The 22,660-nt window shown below is 39.2% G+C and overlaps 1 protein-coding gene across 1 annotated transcript in view; it reads right to left on the reverse strand.

Moving 5' to 3' along the window:
• CDYL2 (chromodomain Y like 2) overlaps positions 1 to 22,660 on the reverse strand; it is an 88,227-nt gene that overhangs the window by 51,718 nt on the left and 13,849 nt on the right. Inside the window, exon 2 of the mRNA XM_087729127.1 lies at positions 658 to 1,252. Within this exon, the coding sequence (XP_087585253.1) occupies positions 658 to 1,252 (595 nt within the window). The remainder of the gene's footprint in view (positions 1 to 657; positions 1,253 to 22,660) is intronic.

Below are 22,660 nucleotides of genomic sequence, written 5' to 3' on the forward strand. Positions count from 1 at the left end.
ATTTAGAAGAGGGGAAAAAGTTTTTGGCCTTTGCACGCCTCATTTTTGGCCCCTTTTCAGCCTTTTCTTGGCCCATTTTTGAAGCTTTTTTGGCCCATTTTCGAGGCTTTTCTTGGCCCATTATCGAGGCTTTTTTGGGCCTGTTTTTGACACTTTTATGGCCTGTTTTTGAGGCTTTCTCAGCCCATTTGTTTTGGAAAAATGGGCCAAAAAGGCCTCAAAAATGGGCCGAAAAAAGCCTTAAAATGGCCCAAGAAAAGCCTCAAAAACAACCCAAGAAAAGCCTCGAAAACAGGCCAAAAAAAAGCTTCAAAACAGGCCAAAAAAAGAGCCAAAAAGGGGGATTATTTATTATCCACCCAGCTGAATGTTCATGCCTAAAGTGAGACTAGAACTCACAGTCTCCTGTGGCTCTAGGAGAAAAGTGGAAGGCAAAAGAAGAGGACAACCAGCAGGAAGGTGGGTAGACTTAGCCACAATGGTGATGGATGCATTGTCAAAAGACCTGAAGGATCAAGTTGGGGACAGATTGCCCGGGGGGGGGGGGGAATCTATATGATTGCTAATCGATCAATCAATGAAAGCATTACATCATTATTGCAATACTATTCCAAGTTAAAAAATTAAGATGGCTTCAAATAAAGATAAACCACATACCGATACCATTCATGATGGGTGCCTCGTTGTTCACTTCAAGAACGCCGGGCAAATTGGCTTCTCCTTCAGGTTCATTCAGATCCTCGTTGGCCTTTTGAGAGCCATTCCCCAAGTGGGCAGAATCCTTCTCGAAAGGGGCATCTCCATTCGGCAAGCCGTTGTGTGGCTTTTTCAGAGGCATGATTTGCAAGCCACTAGGCGTAGTCCGGTACGATACGGTTTTAGCAGCTCTGTCGTTGGAAGAGGCCGCTTTCGCGCCATAGCTTTTTTTTTGTTTTTGAAAGGTGGGGGTCATACGCTTCCTTTTATGGGAGAGTCCTTTGCTTTTCCCAGAGTCTGAGGGTCTGTGGGTTATTTTGTCCAGGGATGACCCCCGGCTTTCTCGTAAAAATTTGGGCACGTTGGCTTGTTTCCCGTGTTTAGTGCGCTTTTCCCTCGTGACGTGCAGTCCGTTGAATTCATCAATGAATTCCTCACAGTGCAATAAGTGATGCTCTGGTTCCCATGTGTCTTCATTGCTTCCATAACCTTTCCACCGTATGAGATATTCCCATTTCCCCTTTTTATTCTTCCTTTTGTCTACAATCCTTTCAACCTAACAGGGAAATAAAAGAAAAGAAGAAAGGTAATGTGCTAATAACGTGTCAGGCACGAGCAACCAGAGTCATTCATGAATAGCTTTAGTTAGCAACTTGATTGCCTTCTGCCTATGTTACAAGAACCTCCCCGGACTCCTTGCTTTTCCCTGGGAATGACCAGGTAAGATTTCATGGATCCTGGGGGAGCTGAGGCTTATGTCTCTTGCGGCTGTGCAAGAACTCCAAGCTAGGTCCCTGCTTAATTCCTCCTTCTAGTCTGTCTGGCAGTTTACCAACATAACAGTTGGTAATCCCAGGCATGTTTACTTGGGAATTTCAGTGACCTCAACGGAGATTATTTCTGAGAAAACGTGCATATGAATAGTGATAGAACAACTCAGTCGATAAGCAAACCATCGGTGAAAGAATGAGAGAAATGTTAACCTAATTTTGCGAAGCTTCTTCTCCGGTAACATTGTACTGTAAGCTAGGGCATAGAAAAACCTTTGTCAGACCAATTCTTGAATACAGCTCATCTGCCTGGAATCCAAACTGCATATTGGAGATTATACAATTAAGCGAGTCCAGAGGTATTTCACGAGAAGAGTCCTGCACTCCTCTGCTCACAACAGAATCCCTTATGCCTTATGAAATTTTCTGCTTGGACAACTTGGAACTATGCTACCCACAGTCTGACCTAAGCATAGTACACATAATTTTCTGCTACAACATCCTACCTGTCAACGACTTCTACAGCTTCAACCACAATAATATACAGGCAAACAATCAATACAAATTCAAGGTGAACCGCTCTAAACTCAGTAGCAGAAAATATGACTTCAGCAACAGAGGGGTCAACACCTGGAATTCTCTACCCGATTCCATTGTTACAGCCTCAAACCCTCACAGCTTCAATCTTAAACTGTCTACCGTGAACCTCACCCCATTCCTAAGAGGTCTGTAAAGGTGTGTAGAAGTGCACCAGCATGCCTACCGCCCCTGTCCTATTGTCCCCATTTACTTGTATTCATTTTCTTTGTTCACCTCCATATTCATACTTATACCTGTTATCCTGTTATCCTACATGTTTGAGAAACTAAATAAATGAATTAAAATTTAAAAATAAACCCTCTGTAAAGAAATTGTCCAGGTGAGGATTCAAAAATTGGAAAGGACAAGGGGATGTATATGAGCTGCTTCTGAAACATTCCTGGGTGAGACCTTCCTACCACTGAGAAAATCCTAATGACAAGACAGGCATCATTGTGATAATGAAAGGTGAACCTTGCCCTTTTCTACTTGCATTGCAGTGTTACATGGAAGTACCTAAGAAACATCGTTTGCATAATGACGTATCTTGTGACTTTCCCTCCCCTTGTTTCTCGGCAAAAGGCTATTCCTGAGCACTTCTGAAATTTTCTGTGGCTGACAGAGGACAGCAAGGTTTTTTTAAAAAAAAACACAGTTAATCAGCTTGTTTAGAACTTAGCAATAGAATCCCTTACACCACCGGGGTTGAAATTTTGGGCTTGGACAACCTGGGTCTACGCCGCCTACGGTCTGACCTAAGCATAGTACCCAAAATTATCTGCTACAATGTGCTACCTGTCAATGACTATTTCAGCTTCAACCTTAATAATACACAGGTGAACACTAGATACAAGCTCAAGGTAAACTGCTCCAAACTTGTTTGCAGAAAGTAACAGAGTGGTCAACACCTGGAATGCTCTACCTGACTCTGTTGTTACATCCTCTAACCCCCACAACTTCAACCTCAAACTGTCTATCATGGACCTCACCCCATTCCTAAGAGGTTCGTAAAGGGGGTGTGCATAAGCGCACCAGCGTGCCTAGCATCCTTGTCCTACTGTCCCCATTTATTTGTACCCCTTTACTGTGTCCATATTTATGTTTATACTTGTGTTAGCTTGTACATGTCCCGCAAACTAAACAAACAAATATAAATAAAAAAACCTGAAAGGAACCTTGTTTAGAACTTAGCAAGCAACCTGAAAGATTCTGAACAAACCCCTCTGTGGTAAGAGACCTCATGGGAGGTGGGACTTCCATTCATATCCTTTTGTCCATGCACATTTTCAATCTTGACATGTACCAGCCTAAATTAATGCTTCTGTGCCTTTCAGTTGATTATTTGATCTGCATTAAATTACTACAGGAGAAGAAACAATGGGTTGCATCCAGAGTAAATTCTTTTCTCAGCTCATTTTCAGCAGCATTTTCTTTTAACTGTCTAATTAATGCTAGGTAAACTTAATCACAAAGGTATACAAGGAAAGTTATCCACAAAGCCATGTTCCAGGCTAGCTTAACTATGATAAAGTGTGAATTACTAACTAGTATAAAATTTGCATACACACATAGCCTTTTAATTCAGTCAGTGTTTTTATTGTTATAAGTTGAAAATAAATTCAATTCAGAGTAACTGAATAACAGAGTTGGAAGGGACCTTGGAGGTCTTCTAGTCCAACCTCCTGCAATTAATATTGCAATAGGTGAAATAAGTCAAAATCCAAGCAAAAAAATAATTAATGGTTGCTTAAAATAGGGATATATACATTAAATTGTTGTGACATATTGGTAAAAACAGAAAATGGGTGAAGTCAAGTAACTGTTGTGTTGCACAAAACACATTCCTTTCTACAAGTGCTTTATTGCGAGAACTAGTTTGTGCCATTTTTTCCCTTTTATTTATTAAATTTATATAACTGCCAATCTCACATACATGATTCTGAGTGGTGCACAATAACACAGTCAAGTAAGCAAAGATAAGAAAATATAATGCAATTAAGAAAAAAATGAGAGAGATTAAAAGAGAGCTATAAATAACACCAGGGGAGAATGGAATTTTCTGCACCACAAATGGTACCAGAAGTCTCTATTTATACCAGAATGAACTTGAATATTTCAAATATTTTCTCTCAACTGGTTCTAAGTGGAGAGAAAGTATTTACTGGTTCATCATAGCTACTTTTTATGGAGAGTGGTGGTCAAATTTATTGTTCCAGCTTTTCTGGTAACATATGATACAACAGTGAGCATCCCCCATTGCATTTTGTGGTAGCTTTCATTAAAAACTAATGCCATCCAGGGAAGCTTAGCAGAGTTTTCAAGCATAATATTGTGCACTCTCAGTTAAAAGTATAGAACTTGGCGTGTTTAAATGTGAATTTAAAACACGTATGCATATTAAAACTTGTACTTTGTACTTCTGTAAAGTAAAGGTTCCCCTCGCACATATGTGCTAGTCGTTCCCAACTCTAGGGGATGGTGCTCATCTCTGTTTCAAAGCCGAAGAGCCAGCACTGTCTCCGTGGTCATGTGGCTGGCATGACTAAATGCCAAAGGCACACGGAACTCTGTTACTTTCCCACCATAGATGGTTCTTACTTTTCTACTTGCATTTTTACGTGCTTTTGAACTGCTAGGTTGGCAGAAGCCGGGACAAGTAACAGGAGCTCACTCCGTTATGCGGTGCTAGGGATTCGAACCTCCAAATTGTTGACTTTTCTGATCGACAAGCTCAGTGTCTTAGCCACTGAGCCACCGCATCCCATGTGCTTCTGTACTGGAGTTTATCTATCACTGCGGCCCAGAGCTTGAACATCCTACATTCATTTGACTTTTTAACTTTTATGGCAGAAGTGTGAAATACACAGTATGAGAGAATAACAACACAGATACATAATAACAAAAGCTACTCAGAAAGAAATGATGATCACCAAGAACAAAAGTTTCCGAGTGCAGCCCAAGCTACGGGGATCTATGTTAGATAATATCGTCCCTCAGAGCTTTCTCAAAAATCCCATCTTTAATGGTTCTCCTCAAGCACCGCAGCTATTCTTTCTCTGAAAAATTGGAAACATCAATATTTATATTTTCCAATTTCCAAAGGATATTTTCATTTTGAATGGAATCAAAGAAATTGAACGGTTTTTGAAAATACACCAAATCAAATGTAGGAGACAGACAGAAGCTTGCAATGGTCCAAAAATGAATGAAAATGACAAAAAAACAAAAACAAAAAAACAACCAAAACCATCCGATCAGAAGATGCTGAAACTGTTGATAAATGATAATAATTCAAAATCAGAAAATGGAACTTATTAAAGATTTTACAATGCAAAGCACGTATTCTTAGTTTACCCCTTTCAGTTTTTTTCTAATATGTTTTTGTATATTTATAATACTGTGGAAGGCAAATAGACTATAGAACTTTATTTATTTTACTACAATACTGATTGTTTCTTTAGTTTTCAGTGTACAAACCTTCTGTCTTCTAAACATACTAAAATTGAGGTACACGGCTTTCTTTAGAATTCAGTATTTTATTGTGCAATTTGTAGCAAACTGTACTTCAACTGTCTGAAAGAACCCAACTTTTCATTTTTATGTATGAACCATGCTTGGTCTTCTATTTATTTATTGATCATATTTTATAGAGACTTTTATATATGAAAGCTATGGTAAAGTGTGCTACAAATTAAATATTATATATTAATTTTCCTTGTTGAAAGTTAGCACCCAACCCTCGCCTAGAAGAATGAAATATTTTGAGAAATATTTTTAAAAAGGCAGAATATTGTATTTCCCTAGATGAGAAATGGAGAAACATGCTCTTGGAAAGCAGCCCCCACCTTTCTTAATAGCCCCCAGCAGATATTTTGTGCACATTGAGAAAGATTGGGGCAGCCTATCTACAAAACAAAAGACCTTCAGCTTCAGGGCAATGGGATTAAGACATGACCCTTCAGGACATAATAGGACCATCTACCATCTACCAGCCAAGCTCACCACATTGCATAATGCCCTAAGGACATTGCATCAGCAGCCCAAGCTTCAACCAAACTTAGCTCAGACAAACTCCTAAGATTTGTACATGGCACCATGGGAGTCTGACAACAACCAATAGAATACATGTTCTTGCACAGGAACAGGACGCTCAAGTGCAAAGCCCAAGAGAAGGTATAAATACCTTCCACTCTCAACTTCATGTGGTCAGCTGCACCAGGACCACAAATATGTGGTCCTGTTCATCAGTCAATGGATCCCCTTTCCAATCGGCCCCCAGCCTCCATTTTGTCTCCAGTGCCTTTCTCCCAGATTGGAACTGAACCAGATGGATATTTCTTCCAACATCCTCAAATCCATATGGGAAAGAAAGGACCCTCCCCTTTCCTTCTGCATTGCATCAAAATTTCCCAAAAAATTTACACTTCTTTGCAAACTAGTTAGGCAAGGAAACATCTGTTTCAACAGATCTCAAATTTCAAACAGATTTCAAGCATCCCTTGAGAATATTCCACCGCTGGCTATGCAGATGGCTCTCAACACACACTGAATGAATGTTGAATTAGGGAAGACATGTATGGGAAAAGAATCTCAAGGAAAAGTAATAACAACCGTGTCCTGGAAACTTGGAAAAGCTGGTTTTTTTTTCCACCTCAACAAAGTGAAAGTCTTGATGAGTTACGTTGAACTATATAGTTTTACTGGAAAACAAAACATGACATTTTTTCCAAATAAAATTTAGAACAAGGAAAGAGAATAATGGCCAATACATATGGCACTCCCATAACTATAAACAGTTAAAATAAAATGAATAAACTTTTCATCATAAAGTATGACATACTTTTTAGCGGAAGATATCTGGAAATTTTTTAACAGCTAAAAAAAATCACCTGGAGACCAACCATTTAACTCGAAGAAGCCCAAATGAAATGTATTGACTGAACAAACTATGGACTTGATCATTTCATTCATTGAAAACAATTTCAACTGATGACTCTATGTGTGACATTTCTAATGCTCAATTACCAAGGTCCTCTTCAAAGCTTGTGGGAACTGTGAGCAATTCCAGGTCACCAGTGTTTACACCTCTGCACAGGAGAGACAGGATTGTAAGAGTGATTGATTTTTCCAGCTACTAGAATCTAGAATATTTCTCATTTCTAAGGACACAGCAGATACAGACCTTTTCTCTTTATTTCTTAAAGTTTCCTGTACTTTTGCCAGTGTCACAGATATAAAAGAATCATGATGTAAGAAAGAGGTTGAGACTCTAGAAGGAGGGCGGAGAAGATGATTATGGGACTGGAGGCTAAAACATATGAAGAATGGTTGCAGGAACTGGGTATGTCTAGTTTAATTAAAAGAAAGACTAGGGGAGACGTGATAGCAGTGTTCCAATATCTCAGGAGCTGCCACAAAGAAGAAAGCAAGGCACCTGAGGACAGGACAAGAAGCAATGGGTGGAAAATTAATCAAGGAGAGAAGCAACTTAGAACTAAGGAAACATTTCCTGACAGTGAGAACAATTAATCAGTGGAACCATTTGCCTCCAGAAGTGTGGGTGGTCAATCACTGGAGGTTTTAAAGAAAAGATTGGACTACCATCTATCTAAAATGGCATAGAGTTTCCTCCTTGAACAAGAATTGGAGTAGAAGACCTCCAATGTCTCTTCCAACTCTATTACCCTGTTATTCTGAAGGAGTGGAGTCCCCCAGAGTGTATGTGGATAGGGGTGCAAATTGGTGGTACATCGTTATTGTATACATTTGTCTGAAATGGTATAAGGCCTCCTATACACTTAAACTAGAAGACCTCCAAGATCCCTTCCAACTCTGTTATTCTGTTACTCTTTTGTATGATATATGACTGTTTTCCTACCTAAATAATTCCACAATACTATAGTTGACTGTTTCTGAAGACCTGTATGGTTTTGAATTTCTATTAGATAGATAGAAGATAGAATTCTTTATTGCCCAAGTGTGTTTGGACACACAAGGAATTTGTCTTTGGTGCATAGGCTCTCAGTGTACATAAAGAAAAATAGAACAGAATACATTCATCAAGAATCATAAGATACAACACTTGATAGTCATAGTCATCGTTTACTAATAAGCAATCAAATTATACTAGGAAACAAATGAAACAATATAAATTTTAAAGATACAAGCAACATGGTTATAGTCATAAGTGGAAAGAGATAGGTACTAGGAAGGAAGAGAAGATCAATAGTAATACAGTCTTAGTAGATAACCTGACAGCGTTGTGGGGATTAGTTGTTTATCAGAGTGATGGCATTTGGGGGAAAAACTATCAATGTGTCCAATTGTTCTGGTGTGCAGTGCCCTATAGCATCGTTTTGAGGGTAGAAATTGAAACAATTGATGTCCAGGATGTGAGGGGTCTATGGATATTTTCACAGCCCTCTTTTTGATTTGTGCAGTGTACAGGTCTTCAATGGAAGGCAGGCTGGCAGCAATTGTTTTTTCCCCCCAGTTTTAATTATCCATTGAAGTCTATGTTTGTTTTGTTGGGTTGCAGAGCCAAACCAGACATTAGCTGTCATACTGGAGTTTGTGAATGAAGTTATTGCTCTCCCACCCTTGCTTACTGAAAAGAGAAGTCCACTTCTGTTGGGTGACCGCAGTACTTGTTACTGAGGCCTTATTTGTGCCCGTGAAAACAATTTGGGTACAATTACAATTCAGTTGATCCAATACGACAATCTAATCTTGACTACCCTAGAGTGGAATCTCCCTAGGTGAAACATCACAAAGGGGCAACTCAAGCATCCCTCTAAATTCAAAGAGAATTCTTAAAGCAAAAGGAACTTTGTCATTTAACCCCACGGACATTTCTACTATTAAATTTGAGAGAAAGAAAAATTGTGTAAGTACTCTTAATGGACTGCATTCTTTTCCTGTCTTACAGTGAAGGCTGTATGCTGATTGTGGTTGTTTAACTACTATACTCAGTAGCAGCAATGGATATGGATCATTCGGGCATGAGTAAAAAGAATGGATTTCAGGTCTTACATGACCATATTTAAATAATTGGCAAACATCTTAAAAGCAGACTCCTCCTAAAATTATACACTACATAGAGATAGGTAGGTTACCTTAAGCTACCTGGCACCCAGGCTCTATTGTGACCTGCCAGCGGTCAGTGGAGCTGGCAGCAGATTCGGACAGTGAGGAGGTTGGGGAGGAACATGGGCCAGTCCTGGAGTCTGGGGAAGGCTCTGATAAGGGCTCTGCGTCAGAGGCAGAGAGGGGGCCAGAGCCATATGCCAGTTATCAGCTGCCTTCAGAATCAGACATCAGTGAGGCAGATGAACAGCTAAAGAACAGGGGTCGATTTGGGAGTAAGGCCACAGGTGGATGATGAATGGCCCTTCCCAGAGAAAATAAAAGAGGAGCGAAAGGGGAGTGGAGTTTGCAGGAGACAATTAGTTCACCTAATTGGTTTGTGACTCTCCAAGACTCCTGGCCAAGTTTTGCAGATATCAGCCTGGCAGCTCTCCAAGCCAGAGAAGGTCTGTGACTGTAAATCCTCCTTTGAAAGACTTCGCTGCATAGGAATGAGCAGAAAATTCGCAATTAATAAAAGGGTTTTTTGTCAGGACAAGGAGTTTGCTTCACGCTCTCGGGAAGCCTCGATTAGAACAGGCTCACCTGAAGCTATCTTGGGGCTCTCACATAAAATTGTAGCAAACTTGTAGGCTATCATTAATTTTGCAGAAAGAAGGCTTGGTTGGATCATCCTGCATAAAATTGTGCAATGGCATTAAAGAGCAGAACAAATTACTTATTGTCAGGGGCAAAGAATCAGAGCCACACGCTAAGTTCCAGTCACACTGATTTATTGCTCATCCCTATGCACAAGAATCTAGCAAACTAATGCTCAGCACTAAACTGGTGCTAGATAAGAGTCAATGGAATTCAAGGGGGACTAGACTTGGTTCCTTGTGGGAACATACTGATTCTAGGCTTATGCCTCTCTTGACACCATCACCAGGCTCTCACTGTCCTTCTCCTATATTGGTTTAAATTTCTCCTAACCATTTCTATCAAAACAAGACATGAATCATATATTCATGCAGTAAATGGCAATTTTTAAAATATGAGCAACTTTTTAGTGAATATGACATATAAACCCTATAATATGTATTAATTAGTTCCTCTGCACCACGTATACAGAAACAACTCTATATCCAAAGCCACTGCTATTACTATTATTTATTTTTTATTTCTTCTCATTTGTTAACCTTGAGAGGTGGGTATTCAGCAGGTTCTGACCAGCTCTGGAGAACTGGTAGCAGAAATGTTGAGTAGTTCGGAGAACTGGTAAATACAACCTCTGACAGGCCCCGCCCCATCTATTCTCTGCCTCGTGAGTCCCAGCTGATCGGGAGGAAATGGAGATTTTACAGTATCCTTCTCCTGCCATGCTCACCAAGCCATGCCCTCTAAGCCACGCCCACAGAACTGATAGTAAAAAATTTTGAATCCCACCACTGCATAGTAGCCTCTGACAGTGGTAGTGTGGGAAACTCTTACTAAATGATGGTGTAAGCCAGTGGTGGGATTCAGCCAGCTCGCACCTATTCGGGAGAACTGGTTGTTACCTTTCTAAGCAGTTCAGAGAACCGGTTGTTGGAAGAAATCTCCTTTTGTTCCCCCCCCCCCCATTTACAGGGCTAATCCTGTAAGGAAGGCAGGAAGGAAACATTCTGGTCATGTTCCTAGCCTAATCTTTATTGCCCTGCTTACAGAAACTGCCTCTCTGTTAACCCTTATTACATTGCAACAGCTAGGGCGAAGCACCCATCGATGTGAGTGATGTTGAGTTGGCCACACTCATCCAATCACATGACCACTGAGCCCCACCTACCCATCTGGTCATTAGGGCAGAGAACCGGTTGTTAAATTATTTGAATCCCACCCCTGGTGTAAGCAGAAAGTGCAAACTTCATGACTTTTGGGTTTAATCCAGTGGGGTTTCTTTTAATTTTAAATATATTATTAGAATCTCATGTAGCCTAGCTATTAGTACCCTGGTTAAAATGGACCCACAATCTCTGAAGCTACTACTGGTTAGACTTGATGTCTTTCGTATTTTGTTGATCTACCTGTAGAAAAGTCTGGGAAAAGCAAACAATAAAAATACAAAATAAAAATATAACATTTGAAAAAAAAAACCTAAATTGTGAGCATGGGGTGAAGAATTGTGCCCTCCCCTGTTACAGAAAATTCCACCAATTATTTTCTCTGCTGTTGCAGAGAAGCAATCTGGAGAGGGTCTAAGACTCCCATCTGACCAACAAATGCCAAGGTCTCGTCTGGACAAAGCAACATTTTGATCTGAATTCATTTCAAACATTGTCTGTAGTGAATTACAGCCAGATGATGACTCCCTTTGTATTTAATGCTTCCCTTTTGGTCAAATTAAATAGGACACTTGGGGAACAGGTTTTGGGTGTGGTTCTAGGATGGGTGAGTTACATTAGTCAACATTAGAATCCCAACACAGGAAGGTTATGAGTCTAATAACTAATGTAGGAATTCAAATTAAACCATCCCTGGCAAATGATTGCCCTCTCTCTCCTTGAATATGTTTCAATGGCACCCCTTACTCTTTGGAACACCTTATTCCTAAGATGGCCCTCTCCCTCTATGCTTTTAAGACACAATTTAAAACCATGTTATTGTAATGGGCAATAACAATAATGTTAGTTCTAATGCTGTCAGGTGTGAAAAGACCGGGCCCAAATGCTACATAGCCTGTGCACAGGACTTTTCCAACAAATGGTTAGCACCTGCTTGGAGAAGTGTCCACTGAATTCAAGGGAGGTTGGCTCTTAGTTCGCTTGTGGCTACATAGGAATTCTAGGCTGATATCTTTTTTAACTCCAACCCCCACATTCTGCCACTCCTTCTGCAAGTGCTTCTTTTAATTTTAATTTGTTTGGACATCATAATTTAGTTTTAATTGTGTATTCAGTTGCTTGCCATCCAGATTTAGGAGGCTTATAAATAGGGTAAGATGGATGGATGGAAGGATGGATGGATGGATAGATAAAAGCTTCCAACTGAATTTACTGTTGGGAAGCTTTTCTTTGTAACATTCAATCAGAATTCACCTTCTTATAACTTAAGATGCCCCCTTTTCCATTTCTGATGTTAGATGTAATCATTATGCAACTATAGTCAAAGCTCAACCTAATGGGCCATTTGGAGAGTAGGGGTGATGTTGAATTTGAATGTCTGTTAAGTGTAATGGTTGTAATTATATATAATGTCTGTTAGTTTGCAACTATTTGCCCTATTTGGTATGCTGCCTACTCATGTGACTCTCACAATAACACAAATGATGTCAATTAGGCATTACATCAGGGATGTTAAATGATGCAATTAAGTAGATTACGTCTCTCTGCCAACTAAAGTCACCCTGCCAACAAAAGTGCAGATAGTCAAGCCTATGGCCTTCCCAGTTGCAATGTCTGACTGTGAAAGGTGGACCGTAAGGAAGGCTGAGCGACAAAGAATTTGAACTATGGTGCTGGAGAAGATTCCTGCGAGTCCCTTGGACTGCAAAGCGACCAAACCAATCAGTCCTAGAGGAGATCAACCCTGACTGCTCTTAAGAAGGCCAGATCCTGAAGAGGAAACTCAAAGACTTTGGCCACCTAATGAGAAGGAAGGACTCCCTGGAGAAGAGCCTCATGCTGGGAAAGATTGAGGGCAAAAGAAGAAGAGGATGGCAGAGAAGGAGGTGGCTGGATGGAGTCACCAAAGCAGTTGGTGTGAGCTTAAATGGACTCCGGGGGAAGGTAGAGGACAGGAAAGCCTGGAGGAACCTTGTCCATGGGGTGGCGATTGGTCGGACACGACTTCGCAACTAACAACAACAAGGCATTACATCAGGGATGTTAAATGATGCAAGTTAAGTAAATTACGTTAATGGATTGGATTATTTCAGATACATTGGCTTTTATCCATTATTGGCGGCAAAGCCTCAACTCAACATTTATCTGTTGCATCCAAAGTCCATTAAGTAGGGCTCTATAAAATCTAAGATTTACTTCAGTTGGAAATGAAAACACCAGTGCTTTCTCTGAGAATGTAGCACATAATAAACTCCTTTTCAATGCTAGGTTTGTATTTCTGGAGCCTTGTTTCAGCTGATGTATATGTAAGATCATCCATTTCTTCCTTTTTGGGAGGGTGGAGTGGGGGGAATAGGCTTGAAAGAACTCTATATTTCAAGTACTATGGAACCAGAACAAAATTGATGGAATTACCTAAAACCCAATCCCATGAATTTAGACAAGGAGACATTGCTCTAGAAATTAGCAAGCTTTACACAGGCTGCTGCCAAATAGAAAGAATTATTTATCAAAAGTTTTTAATGCTTTCTAATATTTTATTTGCTATTGAAACAGTTTAATAACACTGCATATTCTTACTGATTTTTTTTTGAATATTTCAATGTATTTTATGAATATGTAGCCACTGTTGTGCAGGTTTTATCTTATTCGTTATGACTGGTGGTCAAAACAATAAATACATTGATTGATTGACTAAAACCAACCAACCAACCAACCAACCAACCAACCAATTAACCAACCAACCAACCAATTAACCAACCAACCAACCAATTAACCAACCAACCAACCAATTAACCAACCAACCAAACAACGAAGAAAGGTGCAGACCATGGTTATGAGTATTGTGCTGAGAAAATACATCCCCTTACAAATAGCAAAATTACACACTTGATACTTATTTATGATGCCATAAATTGAGATCAGCATATGCTAGTGAGTAAGAAATATTTGCTCTTTTTTTTGGGATAGCTGAATACTACTGATATAAGCCAGATAAGAGACCACAGATTTCATTCACTGCTTCCAAATCATTTCAACAGTTGTATCCAAAATAGGATTGTAAAATCTAAAAGAATCCAAATATATTTCTTCACCAAGGAAACTGAGCTAATGGAGGTAGAAGAAAGTTGGATGACAGCCCTGCTAGAGTCCACAACTCACGTAAATAGATTAAAAAATGGAAAGTTCTGATTTGGGAACCAACCAACAAGCCAACCAATCCTTTTAGAGGCTCCTCTAATCCCTCCTGTGACCTGCCCTCATCCCCAGACACATGGAACCCGAGCTTCCTATCCATGATGTCTCTGCTTGTCCAAATCTTCTCCAAGATACCATGTGGATGTGCTAAAGTTCTGACAGAATGCAGAGCCTCTTCATCCAGAGCTTTCACACTGAAGTCCTTCTTTGGGGAATGGATTGTTGGAACTCTACTGCTCATGGCGGTTGACCCCAGGTTTCTAAATGGATTAGAATTTCCTCCAGCAGAAGAAATGCTGGGTTGGTCACTTCTATTTGGCGTGAGGGGACAATCAGTTCTTTTCACCCCTTTTTCTCTCTGAAAATGATATCTCTGAAAATATAATCTCATTTCTCTTTGAAAATACCGAAGTCCAGAGTGATGTCGTAGCTAAGGTGTTGGATTGAGATGGAGAAGACCTAAGTTTCTATTTCTGATTCAACCTCATCAGGTGATGATGGGCCAGTCCTTATCACTCAAACTCAACCCTCTCCACAAGTTTGTTGAGGAGATCAACTGAAGGATAACATATTTCTCTTGAGATTCCAGAAGAAACCTAAGATATAAATATAATAAACCATGTATAGATAGGGGAAAAAGAACACTGGAATCTAAAATGAACATGGGTAACCTTCACTAAATACAATTCATGTTATGCCTTGTGCAGATTTTTTTTCTTTGGGGTTAAGAAAATTTCCTAATGAACTGAGTGGTTTTTGCAATCTACCCACATGCAGTATACCCACATGAATGGGACAGGTATGATACCTGGGTCTTAATCAAATTATCTCTTTGGTAATAAATTTGATTGGATTCAGATACAATATTTTAACTTTAAAAGGTGTTTGAATGAGCAGTAGAAACATTTTGCAAAACAAATACATGTATTTGGGTTGCCCCTGCCTTCTGATGGAGTTTATCTTCTGATTTATCCCTCAAACTCTGGGTGTAGCCCTCGGGCTCAAGCATTACGCTATGCGATGCCTTAACTGCATGTTACTGCTGAAGCAACTAAGAAGTTGACTCTTCCTCTCTGCCCGAAGGAGATGAGGCAGGGTGACCCTCCCAATGGTTCTTTTTCAATTAGTCTTTGGAGGTCTTGCAAGAAATTTCCTCAGAAGGGATTCTGTAGCTTCCTTCTTTCCTTGTTCTGGCTGGGCAGCAGCTCTGACCTTTAATTTATGTTGGAGGACAATGAGAAAGCAACAAATGCCTTCACTTGCTATCATGTAGCAAACAGAATATCATATCTCTATATCTATCTTGTCTGTCTGTCTGTCTGTCTGTCTGTCTGTCTGTCTATCTATCTATCTATCTATCTATCTATCTATCTATCTATCTATCTATCTATCTATCTATCTATCTATCTATCTATCTATCTATCTTCTTTCCACTGGGGCTGTAAATTGACAGCTGACATAAACAATGATCTTACAGTCAGAACCTTCTGAAACAATTGGTCTTAAGTACTATGGAAAATACCTTTCTTAATGTCAAACAGAATAGAATAGAATAACAAAGTTGGAAGGGACCTTGGAGGTCTTCTAGTCCAACCCCCTGATTCCTGCTTAGGCAGGAAACTCTACACCACTTTAGGCAAATGGTTATCCAACATCTTCTTAAAGACTTCCAGTATTGGGGCATTCATAACTTCTGGAGGCAAGTTGTTCCACTGATTAATTGTTCTCAATGTCAGGAAATTTCTCCTCAGTTCTAAGTTGCTTCTCTCCTTGATTAGTTTCCACCCATTGCTTCTTGTCCTGCCCTCAGGTGCTTTGGAGAATAGCTTGACTCCCTCTTCTTTGTGGTAGCTCCTGAGATATTGGAACACTGCTATCATGTCTCCGCTGGTCCTTCTTTTCATTAAACTATACCCAATTCCTGCAACCGTTCTTTATATGTTTTAGCCTCCAGTCCCCTAATCATCTTTGTTGCTCTTCTCTGCACTCTTTCTAGAGTCTCAACTAACAAACAGCATCGGTATGACACCATGCCTGATGCATCATTTAAGAGCTTCACTAAACAGAATGTGTGATGACTCCTGTATGTTAGTAGATCACTCTCTGGCTAGAAGTGGTGAGAAGAGTGAGAGGAGAAGAATGCATGGCCTGTGTGCTTTCTGAATTATGAATTTTTGCCATGACCACAAAATCCTTTCCAACAGTGTCATTCAATTCAGAGAGCACGAGTGCATATTTATGCTGATGTATCCAAGAAAAACAAAAGCAATCCAAAGATCAATGCCGCTTTTTCTTTCATCATTCACATACTGACTTTGGAGAGATCCTTGAAGAAACCTTCAACCATCTATTAGATATATTGCTTCAGTTTCCTTGATGACTTCTAAAAATCACAATTTCTCTAAATCCACTCATATAAGAGAGGGCCCTTTTTGGAAGGTATCTTTATGTTTAGTCCACATGTGCCTCATGTTCTACCTCTGTAGAACAGAATCGGAGGACATTTAGTCTTCTGTTTCTGTTCTACAGAGGAATTATTGAGTCTGTCATCTGCATCTCTGTAACTGTCTGGTTTGTCTCTGCAACCCAACAAGACAGACACAGACTTTAGAGGGTAATTAGAATTGCAGAAAAAACAATTGTTACCAACCTGCCTTCCATCGAGGACCTGTATACTGCACGAGTCAAAAAGAGGGCTGTGAAAATATCTACAGACCCCTCACATCCTGGATATAAATTGTTTCAACTTCTACCCTCAAAATGATGCTATAGGGCACTGCACACCAGAACAACTGGACACATGGACAGTTTTTCCTCCAAATGCCATCACTCTGCTAAGCAAATAATTCCCTCACCACTGTCAGATTATCTACTGTATTACTATTGTTCCTCTCTTCCTTCCTAGTACCTATCCCTTTCTAGTTATGACTATAACCATGTTCCTTTTATCTTTAAAATTTATATTGTTTCATTTCTTTTCTAGTATAGTTTGATTGCTTATTAGTAACCTATGACTATTACTAAATGTTGTATCTTATGATTCTTGATGAATGTATTCTATTTTATTTTTCTTTATGCACACTGAGAGCCTATGCCCCAAAGACAAATTCCTTGTGTGTCCAAACACACTTGGCCAATAAAGAATTCTATTCTATTCTATTCTATTAGGACAATATATTTAAAAAGATTGTTTAATGAAGTTGCCTTCTGTATGATTCAATGTTTCTACTGATTTCAACAAAGCAATCTAATCTCATTCCACAGTAATGCTTAAAATTGCTAGAAGATGTTATAACTTTTCTTCGGTAAAAAAAGCAGAGTAAAAATAAAATTTGCTCCTGCAAATTATGATAGGCTTTATTGATTTACCAGAACCAATTACATAAATCTGGGAATCATCAGTCATCTAGGAAGGTATGTTGTTAACTAAAAACAAGGGTTTAGAACAACTGTATTGAAAGACATTTACTAGCATCTGTGCCATTTCTAAAAACTAGCAGAGATGCTTACAATCTTCAATGCAGATACCAAGGAAATAAATATTTGAGGAAGTGCCTGCTCTCTCACCAATCCATCTGCAAGGTCTAAATTACTATAACAAACAATTGTATTATATTCAATTTTTCCAATTATTCAGAAGGCCCCCTCTGTCTCCAGTGTTGGTTGGTTAGACATAGCAAGTAGCAGAAGGATGAATAAGGAGTTTAGGTGATGATGTCAAAGCTCAACAAGGCAAGGTGAAAGACTGTAGCTCAAAAGCACATTGTATTATAAATATATAGCATGACATTTAGGTGTTTATGTATTTATTTTTCATGTTTCCAGACCATTCATCTCATTCAATATACTTAATATATGAAAGACCATAATTAAATAGCATTTGAGTCCCTTTCCTTGGCTTTACCATGAGTTGATTAATTATGTCAGCTGCTATATTTATTTATTTTCTGGATGTCTTTATTGTTTTATTGTTCTATACTTTTATAATTGTGAGCTGCCCAGAGTCACTTGGTTGAGTTAGATGGCTACAGAAAATGAATGAATGAATGAATGACTCAATGAATCAACCAATGAATCAACCAATGAATAATTAAATAAATAAATAAATACACCCAGTTCAATACCTAGCATTTACCGGAAGATCTCATTCTTATAGGATTCTGATTGGATCTTTGGGATTCCTCCTAGTCCTAAGAACAGACAATGACATCATGATTTAGGATTGGGATAGGTTTTGTTGTAACAAAGGCTAATTGAACATTTATTGGAGATGTTTTAATTTGTACTCCTGCATTGATCAGTAGATCAGAGTCTGTGAATTCAATGTTTCTTCCAATGCAACCAGTCTCATTTGAATTTAAGGGATTAACCAGTAACTAATATTTTGAATGCCTCTGCTATGAAGATGAGTCTCAGGCAATTCTATATCTGAAAATACACCTCACTTCATACAGTTGGACTCACTTCTGTGATTGCCTTACTGAAAAGGAAAGATCATTTTTAGGCCACAGTATTTGAGAGTCTTTTAGAAATATGAAAACAGGTTAATGAAGTTGGTTGCAGGTTTATAAAGTAAAGGTATAGTTTCCCGTTCCACATATGTGTTAGTCATTTCTGACTCTAGGGGGCAGTGCTCATCTCCATTTCAAAGCCAAAGAGCCAGCGCTGTCCGAAGACATCTCCGTGGTCATGTGGCCGGCATGATTAAATGCCGAAGGTGCACAGAAAGCTGTTACCTTCTCACCAAAGGTGGTCCCTATTTTTCTATTTGCATTTTTAAGTGCTTTCGAACTGCTAGGTTGGCAGAAGCTGGGACAAGTAATGGGAGCTCACTTCATTACATGGCACTGGGGATTTGAACTGTCGAACTTTCTGATCAACAAGCTCAGCGTCTTAGCCACTGAGTCATCTTAATGAATTATGAACTTTAACAAATGAACTAATTCCATAAGAGGAAACCAAGACCCTTAAATAATAAGCACTCTTTATTTGACCTACCTCTGATGTTACACCAGAGAACTTTGGAATGACTTTTTCACTCTAATGCTGGTCATGGTCTTGACTCAGAGAGTCAAGGACATCTTGCCCTGCACCTAGAGGGGTGTGACTGGGAGGTATCTCCAGTTGGGACTATGCATGATTGGGCCATTTGATGAACATGTGGGTGCTGGGCAGGAACTTGGACTTTCATTTGGGTGGGGAAAACCTGGAATCTTTCAGATTCGGGTGTTTCCAGATATGTCAATATGACATCCCTAATAAAATGGAACTTTGAGGAACTTTAAGCCTCGGAGTCTTCTTTCATTGGGGGTGTTACTTGGAACCCTAACAATATGTATTACAAAATTCTTAAGGAACACAACAGTATCCATGCATAGGCAAGAAAGAAGGGAACCTGAGGATTACTGGAAGTATAACATAAAACCTGGAAGAATGAGGAAAAACCTATACAAGGACTGATGAATGAATATGCACCAAGGACACAAAATTGAGGTGAGAAGTTGCAAAACAAATTTTGAAGATTGAGACAAAAAATGCATGTCTTGAATGGAAATGCTCTAGACTGTTACGCTTTCTAGTAGACCAGGAAAATGCAACCTTATATTAATTGTGGGATAATATTTCCTCTTAAATCACAACTTCTTTCCCTTAAAAAACTTAACCAAAACTCTTCTTTTAATGTGTATAAAACAGACAATCCATAATATATTCATGGCTTCCTACATGCTTTTGTTTTCATCTGTTGAGATAATTGGTTATTAACTTCTGATTATTCTTGTGTTCTTCAAAATAACGAGCAATTCATCTTTTATTTTTAAAAAAGGTTGACACCACCAAGAGCCTCATGTTATAAATAGATACAACATTGAATTCTCCCCAATATAACGCATAACGGGAGAAAGAGAGAAGCAAATTATTCTTTCACTGTTTTTATTGTTTTATAATTGTTTTATTTATTGGTTTTCTTATTATGGTGAGCCACCCAGACTTGCTTAAGATAGGTGGCTGCATAAATCCTTGGAATAAATAAATAAATAAGCCATGAATATGCTCTACTGTTTTTTTAAAAATCTAATGAATGGACAAAAGAATTTTCTATAGCCCTTTTTCTTGTCACCTAATCATCCTTTGGATTAGAAAATAAGGTTTAATTTTGATTACATTTGAATTTTATAATTAAAAGCAGGACGTGCCTCAACATTAATTAATTCCATACCCATGTCCCACCACAAGTCATCATTTCATATTTATATGTTATGGTTTTTATTGTGTGATGTACGTGTGTATGTGTGTGTGTGTGTGTTAGCAATCTGTGAGGACAAAGAAGAAGAATGAAAGGGTAGAGAAACAAAATGTTGTTGTTTTCAAACAGAGGCAAAAATATTGTGAGAAATGTTGAGAAAACTGTGTTAAGAGATGTTTCTGAAACTAAAAAATGGGGGAAACCCCTTCTCGCATGTTCCCTGGCCCTTGACTTAATTGAACATTGATTTCCTTTTTGAATTTGCAATTTGTGTTCCAGAGAAAGTCCCAAGTCAAATTTTTGTACACCTTTGAATCTTTGTTAACAATGGGGTGAACTAATATTCCACATTGTTCATATGGAACAATGTAGATTAATGCTGAAATAAATATTTCTATCTAGGGAGATGTGGGGACTTCAATTACAAAACTGTTTTTCAGCAAAGACACCTCCTACTTCTTCCTACCACGATCAGATACTACTCAATTCAGCAATGGAAAACCTTCAGTGTAATTATTCCATCAACTTGACAGCCATCACTGGCATATTAAATAAGAAAGGAGTTTATTGGCTAAGATCTCCTATGATTTTTATGATGTAGACCAGAACTAAATCCAAATTGTCTAAGACTTTCATGTATCCTCCAAATGGATTCAAATTAAATTCTGATTCTTTTCAACTCTGCCGTCCTTTATTCCAATTAAGATTTTTTTACCCCACTTTTCCCATCTAAAAAAAAAGAAGTCTAACTAGCTTTACAAACTATAAATAGCACAAAACAACTAACCAATCATGACACCAAACTGTTCACTAATTAAAAGCAGAAAGAGAAGGACAAAGAGCCAAACTAAGTTAAGATAACTAAGCCCCAGAGCTCACTGTAACAGTATTGCCAAAAAGGCATTAAGAGTTGTTAACCTAATTTTACGAAGCTTCTTCTCTGGTAACATTGTATGGCTAACTAGGGCATACAAAACCTTTGCCAGACCAATTATCGAATGCAACTCATCTGCCTGGAATCCACACTGTATATCGGACATTAATACAGTCGAGTGGGTCTAGAGGCATTTCACAAGAAGAGTATTCTACTCCTCTGCTCACAATAGAATCCCTTATGCCATTAGGCTCAAAACTTTGGGCTTGGCAACCTGGAACTATGTCACCTACGGTCTGACCTAAGTGTAGTACACAAAATTGTCTGCTACAATGTCCTACCCGTCAACGACTACTTCAGCTTCAACCTCAATAATACACGGGCAAACAATAGATACAAACTGAAGGTAAACTGCTCCAAACTTGATTGCAGAAAATGCAACTTCAGCAACAGTGGTTAATGCCTGGAATGCTCTATCTGACTCCATTGTTACATCCTCAAACCTTCACAGCTTCAACATTAAATTGTCTACCGTGGACCTCACCCCATTCCTAAGAGGTCCGTAAAGGGGGCGTGCATAAGCGCACCAGCATGCCTACTGTCCCTGTCTTAATGTCCCCATTTATCTGTATTTACTTTCTTTGTTCATGTTTATGTTCATACCTATACTTGTTATTTTGTACATGTTTGACAAACAAGTAAATATCGATCCATCTTGTTCCAGGGTTTCCCAGGAGGTGGTGTCAATATCCAGGGACTTGAAGGAGGCTTTCAACATGTCTTTGTATCACTTCCTTTGTCCGCCCCCCCCCCCCCCTGTGATCACTTTCCTTGTGACAGCTCACCATAAAGGAACCGTTTAGGGATGTGATGGTCTGGCATCCTTGCAACACGGCCTGCCCAGCGTGTCTGGGCTTTCATCAGCAGGGTGTGAACTGATGGCAGGCCTGCTCTGGAGAGGACTTCTGTGTCTGGCATGTTGTCCTGCCACCAGATCCTCAGAATTCTACAGAGGCAGGTCATGTGGAAGTGGTTCAATTGCCTAGCGTATCTGCAAGAAAGCAGTCAAGCTCAGAGAGCACCAAGGACTCTAAGCACTCTCTGGAAGTGTGTGGAAGTATACATCTCCTGGAAGGTGTTCCAGGTTTTTCCCCTGATGAACCTCATCCTAGGCTCCAGTGGTGGGTTCTGCATCCTCCACATGAACGTGCACAGTGCTCATCCCAGATTTCTAAAAACTTCTAGCTGGAGCTAGGACAGTCATCTCTGTCACTGATCTCTGATTTTAACTAGCACTGGCAATGAAACGAAGATCTTCTGAAAACACTACGAACTGCTTCATTTATAACTTCACTAGCTGGATACCCATGCTTCGCAACAAAACTATGTGATTGGGCTATGCAGGAGAACTTTA

Source organism: Thamnophis sirtalis, unplaced genomic scaffold (genome assembly GCF_051295495.1).
Source record: "Thamnophis sirtalis isolate CommonGarterSnake01/CBP01778 unplaced genomic scaffold, rThaSir2_p1.2 scaffold_14, whole genome shotgun sequence".
Lineage (NCBI taxonomy): Eukaryota > Metazoa > Chordata > Lepidosauria > Squamata > Natricidae > Thamnophis > Thamnophis sirtalis.